At 31.1% G+C, this 11,709-nt stretch overlaps 1 protein-coding gene across 1 annotated transcript; it reads right to left on the bottom strand.

The window, feature by feature from the left end:
• Positions 1 to 548: 548 nt before the first annotated feature.
• On the bottom strand, positions 549 to 1,942 carry LOC111997565 (serine/threonine-protein kinase-like protein At5g23170). Its single transcript, XM_024029667.2, has one exon. It carries the CDS (start codon positions 1,658 to 1,660, stop codon positions 602 to 604), a length of 1,059 nt encoding a protein of 352 aa, XP_023885435.1. The 5' UTR covers positions 1,661 to 1,942; the 3' UTR covers positions 549 to 601.
• Positions 1,943 to 11,709: the final 9,767 nt, after the last annotated feature.

Below are 11,709 nucleotides of genomic sequence, written 5' to 3'. Positions count from 1 at the left end.
TTGGAGTGCATGCGCTGCAGGTAAACTTCATATTTTAATGATAAGATCATACCAACCTTTGACCCTTTCAACGAAAAAAATATATACCTTATGTTCCACACGTATGTAACGCCCTTCTGATAAGGATTGTGCAGGTTCACGAGAGAGACATTATATATATCTGATATATTATATATTATTTGAACAAGACTTAAGTACAGTACTTAAGTGCTGTTCATTAGGTTCATTTCTTAAGATTTTGTTATGTTATTTTTTTTTCATGAGATGAAAATGTATTTTTTAATTAAGTAGTCACATGATTGAATCTTAAAAAGAAAACTTAAAAAATAGCATCTAAAATACGGTACATAAATTTTGTCCATATCTTTTTCCTTCTCATTTGGGTTTTTGACTAAAATGAGCTCTGTATCAACTAGGATCTATTTTGAGCCATGAACTCATTTGGGTGTTAAAAAGAGTAATGTTAGGGGTGCAATATATATTTTTTTTTTTTGCAATTATTAACTTGATATATTATGATTTGAGTATATTACTCATACATCAATCAGTACATACTATATCAATTCTGTAGTGGAAAAAAAGTTATAAAAAATATTGTATTCTAAACGTATTGTTCAGCCAAAACCTCCTTCAATAATAGCTTACCGCTTGTTGATATATGGGTATGAACATCACCTTGTTGTGTAGCACATCTTGCTTGCCACCTTCTAGCCAATTTTCTCTGCCTCCTCATGAGGACCACACTCCTCAAAAAGCTCATCCAAATGGGAAATCTAACTCTCTGGACAACACCATGGTTTTCTATCACCCTAGTAATTTCTCCAATTGAAGGACGAAGCTCTTCATTTGATGAAACACAACGTGCTGCAATACATAACATGTGTCTCACCGTGGCCTCCATGTACGTAGGCAATGATGCAATCCTTGTGTCACAAATTTCATGGACACGTAGCTCTCCAATCAACGGTACTGCCCAATCCACAATAGAGGCAGGAGTCCTACACATATCAATAGCTTTCCTACCACTAATAATCTCTAATAACACAACCCCAAAGCTAAACACATCATTTTTTGTGCTAAGTTTGCTAGGAGTAGTGTAACAAGGGTCCAAGTACCCAATAGTACCAGCAGGTAATTGACTCACCTGGTCTTCACTTTGTAGAACCGCAAGTCCAAAATCTGCCAATTTTGCATTCCAATTTGAATCAAACAAAATGTTTGCTGACTTGATGTCTCTGTGAATAACCAAAGGCTTGCCTTCATGAAGAAATTGCACCGCTCGAGCGACTCGGATGGCGATTTCAACTCGCTTAGGCCATGTTGGTGGTGTGGTACAAACATGAAGCAAGTCATGGAGAGAGCCATTAGGCATGAGTTCCATGACAAGGAGTTTTTTGTTGTTGGCTGAGTCATGACTCGTCCCAAGAAGGTTGATCACATGTGGGTTTTCACGTAGAGACAACAATACACGTATTTCAGTGTCGAGCTTTGAGTTGTCATGAACAACTTCTGGGCTGTAAGTTGGCTTCTTTATTGCAACGAGTTTGTTGTCTTTGACTGTGCCTTTATAGACCGATCCATGGCTTCCTTTGCCAACGAGTCTCTTTGGAGAGAAGTTCTCTGTTGCCTTTACAAGTTCTTCATAGTCATATTCTTCCATTTTCTTCTTCTTGAACTTCTTGGACTAACTTCTTTTGTTTATAGCAAAGGGAGGGTTAATCAGCTTTGAGTTCAAAATACTCAAAGCTTGCTTGGAAGATGGGGGCTTCAATATATTCTTGGGGAAAGCTTGCTTTTATAGAACTAAATAAAGACATTATGCTTTGCTAGGCATGAGGAGAAGAATTTTCTAATACATAAATTTGTTGAGAAATGAAAAAGGTAAGTAAGAAAAAGAAAGAATCATAGAAAAGATCAAAAGAAAGCATTGGTGTCCTAGCTAAAAGGGAAAGGTTCTGACGATGGATGAGATGCCCATTAGATAGTTGTTGGGCCACCAATAACTTTTTCTCTCACTTCCATTCAATTAATTTTAATATATTTAATCAATTATTAATATTATTATTATTCTTAGAATTATAATATTCATTGTTTAGGTGTCAAAATCCTTTGTATGAGAATATTATGAATTATTAAATTTATAGAAACTGTCATAACAAAGATGTGATCTTTCTTGATGCCATTCTTCTTGTTAGAACATATAATCTTATAATATTCAATTGTGTAAAACTATAAACTAAAACTATGCAAGTGAGATTTTTTTAATATGCACAATCTATGAATGCAGTATATGTAATTTGAGTACTATACACAAGTAAAGGATAATTTATTTATGCCTATATCTTAATGTGCTCTAACACCCCTAAAACTCCAGATGAGTTGCAGGAAACCAATTTAAATTTGTATTTAAAATCACATAATCAACCTAAGGAATAAGATGTAGTGAAGATGTCAGCTAATTAACTAATCGTGAGAGGGAGTGAAAGAAAGAAATTATGGGCAACCAAACGTTGATAACCAGGCCTTAGAGACTATCTTTTCACCCTATTAATAGAAATATTAGGTTAACAAGGTCTTAATGAGCAGAGGAGAGAGGAATGGATTGCACTTGTAAGATACATTTGAAGAGTGACAAATGAAGTTATAAACTAATAATCAATCTTGATGTCTTTGGTCTTCTTATAAGTTATAAAAGACATCATTGTGTCTAATCTATATTGCACTTTTGATTATTGCAATAAATAGTAGTGGTAGAAGACGAGGTAACCTCTTATATCTTGAAGAAACCAACGCTTGGAAGGATGTTAAGACACCCAAACTTATCCAATCCAAAGATAAGCCCCGGCATATATCACTATGTCCATGTTAATCTAATGATCTAAGAATAACATAATTATCTAGATCATATATATGGGCATGCCACAAATTCACAGTTTCACACAATAGGGGGTGGATTGACCTGGCTAGTTATAAGATTTGCAATATTTATTTCTCGGGAGAGCTACCAACATGTGTATTGTGTAAAACTGGAGAAATGGGTTCCGAGGCAAATAGTTCTAAATTACAAAGAGAAAACCTTTAGGGAGCAACATGATTGAAGCAAGGCACATACTGTGTGGGAGCAACGCAACTGAAGAAACACACCCAATAAAAAATAAAAAAATAAAAGGGGGGAGAGAAGGATTTTCAATAGCCTAGATATGATATGATGTCTAAATAACTGTTTGTTACTCAACTGTCCGTAAAACTATATAAGAGAGGCATATTTATAAACACACTCTATGAGTGTAATAAAAATAGGACAATGTTAAATTTATTGCAATTTTTACCTTATAAAAGTATAAAACATACAAACTTAAGAGACAATGAAAGTGATTGACAAGTTTCTTTCAACAACCTAATAAATAAATATTTGAATGAGTGTTTTTTATTAGTAAAACATCAGTTTGTAAGCTCTATATAGTAAAATTTGTAGTATTTTCAAGCATGACTTGTATGCCCAATCTTCCAATTTTGATGAGATGTACCATGGCCATGCAACGATCACCCTTTGCTCACGTGATAGTATATATTGAGGTTATTGTGGCTTTCTTAAGTTGAGCCTTTTTATTTAATTTGAAGAACAACTGCAGCTTACAGATTTTTTTTTTTTTTTTAATTGATTCTGGTTTTTTGGTTATGGTTTGCGACTTTATGTTAGAGAATCTCGCAATAGTTCTTCACTATAGTTGCTCCAATGGTTGATTGTGGAGGAAATCTTCTCAATTCTAATAGTTGTTGACAAATCTTCTCAATTCTAATAGTTGTTCTCCTCACTATTCCGACCTAGTTTAACTTTCTCTAAATGCAGTTTCATTGTTATTTTGGTATCATAATTTATAATTACTATATATACTCTTTGTTAAACCTGTTGCATTTGAGACTTTTGAAATAATGAATGTTTGCTTCAAGAATAACATTGAAATGGAGTCTTGATATTAGAGTGGATAAACTGTTAGCCATATTTAGCTGGACGATTTTTATGTGTTTCCTTTCTCATTGTTATGGTTACTTCGATGACCTTGGCCTCGTCCATGGTTTTAAAACCCATATCATTCAAAGAATCTGAAAAGTGAGAGGTTTAAGGTTTTTAAAGTCGGATTAAGGTTTAACCGATATCAAATTATATGTAAGAAGTACTAGAAACAAATTCTAATTAGTATCTTGATCTGATAATAAAAACATAATCATCATGGAGACAACACCATAAGTTGAAATTTTATCTTATTGATAAAAAAAAAAAAAAATTGTTCGAAAAGGATACAAAATAAATTCTTCAATTTTTCACAAATCATTCCTTCACTCTAAAATCATCCCTCGTCCTCAAGGGGGCTCTTCTTCATTTTGCAAAAGGTTTCATCATCCTAAACCCAATTTAAGTAGCCCAAATCATTATCAAAGAAGCCCACAATGTAATTTGATTGGGTCGAACATTTTTGTTTTAGGGGCATATTTGGGCTTCGTTAAAAAGCCCAATAATTAAGTAAATTGATTAGGCTCAATTGATTAGGGAATAGGGACTCAAGAAGGTGAGACACGTCGATGGGCCCATCCGACGGACAAAAATGGGACATTGGACCCCACCGAAAAGGACACAAAAGACTACTAATTGTCCACACTATAATAGAGCCCTACTTCTCACGCGATTCACTGGCGCGTGATGTAGCTACCCACACATGGGTCAATTTCTTCATCATCCCCATCATCAAAACAAACCAGAAGCAGAAATATTGATAGGAAAAATTGAAACATAGTTATGTAGGTACGGTATATTAGTCAAACACATGCTTCTAATTATTCGTCTTTTTTTAATTATTATATAATTTGATGATTACAACAAGGGAGCGAGTATTTGAAACCTACATGTAGGGGTATAATTGAACAAAGCTGTTTATGAAAAATTAGATCTCGGTTTAGAAAAATATTTGTTTATGTTCATTTGTTTAGCAAAAAAATCAAGTTCAAGCCCAAGTTTAAATTCAATTATTAAATAAGCCAAACTCAAACATAATAATGTGTTCGTGAACATAAAACTCGATTTTACTATATATAATATTATATTTTTATATGTATACAAGTATATTTATATAGACTTGGCATTAGATTGTGTTAGTTAGTAAATATGTTTATATGATATCAAATTATAATTTGTAGTTTATTGATAATATAAATAGTTCATTCATAGTAAAAATTCATAAATTTGAGAATGAGTAAAAAAATGTAGTCATGGTTTTGTTATATATGGGAAAAGAATTAGTTAAGGTAGCTCGTGAACAAGTTCGACAAGAAAAACAGAAGTTAAACATGTAATATTATTAGGTGATGAGCTTAAACTCTACTCGTGTTTGCAATAAAATTAAGTGAACAAAATTTGAAATTTAAATACTCAGTTTGACTTACGACTCTCCTTAGATATTTTCATTAAAAATACTAGAAAATGTTAATTAAATTACAAAACTCTTAAATAGTAATACAAATTGAAGAATACAAATCCTATGTTTTACTTTTTTTGTATTCAATGTTATTTTTTATCAATCATAACCTATCATATGATCACCTGACTTTTTTTTTTTATAAAATAGCCAAAGTTTGAATTAGGAAAAAATATTAACCATATAATATATCATAATTAGTAAAGTATATAATGAGCATGATAAAAGGATTTATTGCGGAACAATAGGATGTGTTTTTTTTTTTTTTTCCTAGAAAAAAAAAAATTCAAAAGTACTGTTAAGTACAATCTACTAAACTGTACGTGGATTTTACTTAAAATTCAAAAAAAAAAAATTTACAGCCGTAATTGAAAAAAGTTTACCAAACCCAGCAAGCGAGGCAATGAGAAGAACACGTGACATGCATGTGCGGTCAAAATTCATAATTACTGCCAAAATCCGTATAATCATTACCTTTCTCACCCACACTACCTACAGTGCTGATGTCAGCCCTCACTCTTTTTGACTCTCTTTTTTTTTTTTTTTTTTTTTATATATATAAAAATATTTCCATCTCTCTCTGTTTCTTGGTGGTGGGTATGTCTGTGTGGGTGTGTGTGTGTCTCTGTTTTCTGAGATTATTACTGAGAGAGACAGAGTCTGATACTGTTTTTCTCTGCATCGTACACGATACATTTCCCGCCAACAAGTACCAGTTAAAACTGTCCTAGTAATTATAATAATAATAATAATTCATTCCCAACACATCACACACAAGAAGTACATAACGTGTCTATGTAATGTTCATCATGAAAAATGGTATTCCAACGACAAAATACACGCGTCGTGTCACCGACAACAACTTCAAACGTAGGTAAGTTATGGTAAAAGTTATGCAATATATTTTGGTCACCAAGGGGGGAGTTATAAACAACAAAATCTTCCATAAGGCCTGCACCGTGTCTTACAAGGGCGTCAGCACACCGGTTAGTCTTCTGTTAATAGTGCTTGAGCTTGACCCGAGGTAATTGATTGAGGAGATACTTGCAATCCGCAATAAGAGGAGAACAAGAATTATTGGGACAATTAAAGCCACCAACCCAATCAACTACAATTTTGCTATAATTTATGAGTAATGAATAATTACTTTTATATGAATTTATTATTATTTTTATCACTTATAATCAAATATTTTTATAACTTATGATAAAAATTATGGAAAAAGTTGTATTTCTAAACTTTTTATTATTAATAATGTTATTTATAATTACACATACTCTTTCACAATTTTTATATTGAATATTTTTCTAAAAAAATGTATGTTGTCTTTACATTTATTATTATAATTTTTTTTGCAATTATTATGTAGTCCATTATAATATATGGTTTATGTGGTTGGTTCATATGAAAGTAACATAGTAATGTTATGCTTGTAAACAAAAAAGTTACATCCTTAACATTTTTTGTTTTTATAGCATCACTTCTTCCCACCTCTTTTGTGCCTTTGACAACTAAGCGTGCACCTATTTGATTGTAATAAAGTTAATTAGTGGTACGAAAGTTTTTATAATTTTTTTCAATATTGTTGAGGTGATTTTTGTGATTAATACATAATAAAATTAATATATGTAATAAGTTATGGTATGTCCATATGAAAATGATGTTATTTTAATCATAACTTATCGCATTAATTTTACTCAAGACAAAATTATCTTAATCATGAAATATATTGTAAAAATTACTTATTAATCCAGAGGTGCCAGTTAAGCTACAAGGCTTATGATCATTTATTGATCTCTTTAAAAAAATATATTAAAAAAAAAAACATTATTCATCAAGTTCATATTTGAAAAAAGAGACAAACATTATTCATCGAGTTGATATTTGAAGTATTGCTTCTTGTAGAGACTAACTGATTAAGACTTTTTTTTTGGTGGTATTTACCAACAAGAATTGGTTTAGTTTGATGACAACTATAAAAATTTTGGTGAATATATAATATAATAATATAATATATAAAAAAAAAAAAATTTCTTAAATTCCAGTATAGTGAAAATGAGGTACTTTGACAATTAGAGCCGGAGGATATACTCAGCTTCCGCTTGTTATTATGGAATAGTTTAATATATGGTCAGTTTATTGACAATCAAAGTATGACTTTTAATTAATTAATTTTTTTAATAACGTAACTATACTTTTATCTATTTTATTTTTTATACAAAATAAATAAATAAGTACACTATACTAAACGCACACTCAATTATTTTATATTTAGGTTAAAAGAGACACACGATATGCTACATTTTTTTTTTTTTAGAATTTCAACCTATGGCGTCCGCTCTTAATAATAGTTTTTTATCATCAGATAAAGACACCAATAAGTTTTTGGTGTAAATGAGACTTGAACCCCAAATTTCTTATATAACCATTAGAGACTTTATCAACTGAATTCATTGAAACTCACAATAATAAAACGTGGCTCTGTAAAAGTTTAAGCCGCGTTTAATAAACACAGCTTCAATTCTTGTTTAAGCCATGTTTCACAAAACCTAGCTTAGTTCAGTCATTTAAGCCGCGTTTAATAAACACAGCTTCAATTCTTGTTTAAGCCATGTTTCACAAAACCTAGCTCAGTTCAGTTGTTTAAGCCGCGTTTAATAAACGCAGCTTTGGGATATATTAAAAAAAAAAAAAAAAAAAAACCGGTGGGGTCTATAGTAACTTAAGCCCAAGCGGGTCTAAACGCAACATCAACACCACAAAACGCGGCTTCAGAGCTGGTGTATAACCACGTTTACTAAACACGGCTATACATCAACTCAAACTTCACTTCGAAGCTACGTTTTTGGTAAAGGTAGCTCCACAGCGCATTTTTTGTAGTGTCTTTAGTTCTTTAGGCATCAAAAATTTGTAATTCAATTCATGTCAAGAGCTTATAGTTCAACTAACATTTCATTGTGTTTCCTACAAAGATGTTCAAAATTCAAATCTTTTCTCTACCAATTATTGAATTAATTAGTGGTAAAAAAATCATTTCACACCCTTAACTTTAAAATCTTTGTCAATGTGAACCTTCTGTCATGATTTGTTAACTGTGAACCATAATATTATCCAAAACTTTTTTTTGTTTATTGTTGATTATCTAGAGAAAAGGACCACGTTAATAAGAATTTCAAATTTGTGGGTGTTAAATTGTTAATCGTAAATTTTTAGTTAAAATTTATTTTACATTCTCTAAGTTTGAAGTCATTTCGAAATCAGTTTATAAACTTTTAGAGTTTTCTATTTACACCTCGAACTATCACAATAATATTAATGCACTCCGTATGTTATTTCATTTTATTTTTTGACATTAACTTATGTAAAAACTTTTTTTTTAATCTTCTATCCAAAACAACATTGTTTTCTTGTGGAGTAATGGCACAATTAGAATGAATGTTAACAAAAATGGGCACATTGACATCTATATATATCTAAAAGCTGAAGTGTAGTATTTATTATATTATTGTTATACTTCAGTTGAGTCATATCAGCTACACATCATTATCTTTTTTCTTTCCAAATTTTCTATAATTGTTTTTAACACTTATTTTTTTTAAATATTTACACTTCTCCAACATTTCTCACTCCCTTACCCCTTTCATCTTCCCACTACTTCTCCAATCTTTCTCCCTCCCTTACATTTTCATCTCCCCACTACCCTCTACATTAATATCATTATTCATATTTTCCTTCATCTTCCTTTATTTTTGTCTCTTTTTATTCACACCCTCTTACTATAATTTTTTCACTACCTCTTCCTTTTTATGCATAGTTTTCCCTCACAAAAAAGGCTCTCTCTCTCTCTCTCTCCCTCTCTCTCTCTCTCTCTCTCTCAATTTTTTGGAAGATTTTTTTTTCTTGCATCTCTGCTTTAGGTTGATAATTTTTTATATTCTTTAAAACTCTACTTTGGGTTAATATGATTTTTTTTTTTTTTTTGGTCTCCTTGATTGTTAAATGTTATCCTATTGTGTTATAAAGAATTAAATATAGAATATAAAAATATAATATTATTTTATTACATAGTATGATTTGAATAATTTGGTATTTATTATATTATATAGCATGATTTTTTATAGTGCTCAATTTAGACGTTAAACTGTGAGACTTTACTAATTTTTTTTTAAAATTTTTTAATCCTTTGTGGTGGACAAAGTATTCTTAATAGTTGTATTAGAAGTACTCTATAATGCCATTTATTTAGAGAAAAGCAGAGGTTACCCAAACGAAAATAATCGGATGGTGACAAATTTTAGCTTTTGCAGTTTTATTTTAATTATTATTATTATTTTATAACAATACATATATAGAAATTTAATTATTAGATTTTGCTAATAATTGTTTATTACATAATATGTTTTTGGTGGACGAAATTACATATTTTGCAAAGAAAATTATCTTAATAGATTATCAACAACAATTAATTTTTTAGATTTCCTAATTGGTCCAATTAATCATTGTTAAGTTTTATTAATTTTTTTAGTTACGTTTTTCGGTGTTTTGGATTATTGGCAGAAAAAATAAGGTTTGAGATAGTTTGTTTAAACTAAAAAAAAAAAATTCAAATTTTATATTCTTTTTAATGATTCACAAAATTTTATAAATAAATTTTTATTAAAAATGAATATTTTCGTTGACTTGCCTTTTGAATTTATGAGAAAAATTGTATTATTTTCATTTTGGTACGACAAAATTTATATTTATAATTTATGATTGTTCTTAATTACATTTATGATTGTTCTTATAGATTACGAAATACATTACTCATTATTAGATTAGTTTAAATTTAAAAAAATAATAATAAAACTACCATAAAAGTAATTATCACGCACAACGCGCGAGTTCGCGGCTAGTTGTTTTAATAATCAAAACTTTAAATTGCAAATTTTCATAATCAAATGGCCAATGTAAAAGTAGCACCAAATTTAGGTGGTGGAAATAGTATTTTAACCTAATTTATATAGTCAAAGAATCAAAATGACAACTGTGTGGGGTCCAAGGACTGAGAAGTAGTTAGCCGAGGATCATCTTGCCCAATCTAGGCCCAGAAGGATAAACAAGCTTCGAGGACTCCACCTACCAGAGGAGAGTAAGAGAATTAGGACAATTGATATCCTGTGAAGGCCCAAGGAAAGGAGAAGAGATAACAACGGGGGCAAGGATGGTGGGAGGAAGTTTCTTGAAGGATATACCTCTCACCTCTGCATTCAAGACCCTACACCAACCTTATCAGTTGCATTAATGTGAAAATAACCCCTGAACAGTAACTTCGTAGCTAGCAACCCCTTCTACCAACTTCAGTAGAGTCTTGATGGGACAAGTATCCTGAAAAGTGCCTGGAGACATACAGGTGGAGGGTTAGGGTGTGTGAAAAAGGGATACAAAAGGAAGGGAACCCCCCCCCCCCCTCCGAAAAGAGGGTGTGATATTTTTCTAAGGACCAATAGAATAGGAAAAATATATAGTGAATTACCTTGTGTAAAACAGAACGAAACATATATATAAGATATTGATCCTCGAACTTGCCCGAAGAGGACATTATCCTCAATTGCTGTTTAAATTGCACTTATCTATTACTCTAGGCTCTTCGGCCTTAGACTTGGACTTAGCTTAGAATTGCACTTGAATTAATTTCTCACTCTCTTTAAAAATTCTATTATTTGAGCCTAATATGAAGGATAAGGTATCACCAATCTAAGTGGACTTGGACCTTTATTTTTAGAGTCGCTATAACAACAACATAAAAATTAGAGGAAAAAAAAATTTTAAATTTATTTTCCCTTTCAACTTAGAAAAGGTCATGGAGTTCATCAAAAAATAAGAAGAAAAAAATGGTCATGTAGAGTAGGTTCTTGTGTTTGTTTGTTTGTTTGTTTTTTTTTTTGGGGGGGGGGGGGGGGGGGGGGGCGGTGAAATATCTAGTTATCTACATTTCCATAATTGGAGAGATGAAATTTCTTTGAGCTCCCTGTTGCTTCCCTAAAAATAGGTAAGCTATATATATTTTCTTAAGATTATGTGTGGGAATCAATCAATCAATCTATAGTAAAATTTTCATACAAAGAGCTGCAAGAAAATTTTTTCAAACCAAATGATTATAACCATCTATTTGGATATGATTAGGACACAGCTACTACGGCCCTAAACAAAGGTCATAAAAGCTGTCCTACACAACCGTACGTGTACCTCGTGTTTA

This window comes from Quercus suber, unplaced genomic scaffold (genome assembly GCF_002906115.3).
Source record: "Quercus suber isolate HL8 unplaced genomic scaffold, Cork oak 2.0 scaffold_288, whole genome shotgun sequence".
Taxonomy (NCBI): Eukaryota; Viridiplantae; Streptophyta; class Magnoliopsida; order Fagales; family Fagaceae; genus Quercus; species Quercus suber.
This window is presented reverse-complemented; position numbering and strand designations above follow the sequence as displayed.

Excerpts from the sequence above, each read along its gene's own strand:
- LOC111997565 (XM_024029667.2), bottom strand. The coding sequence starts at position 1,660 with ATGGAAGAATATGACTATGAAGAACTTGTAAAGGCAACAGAGAACTTC.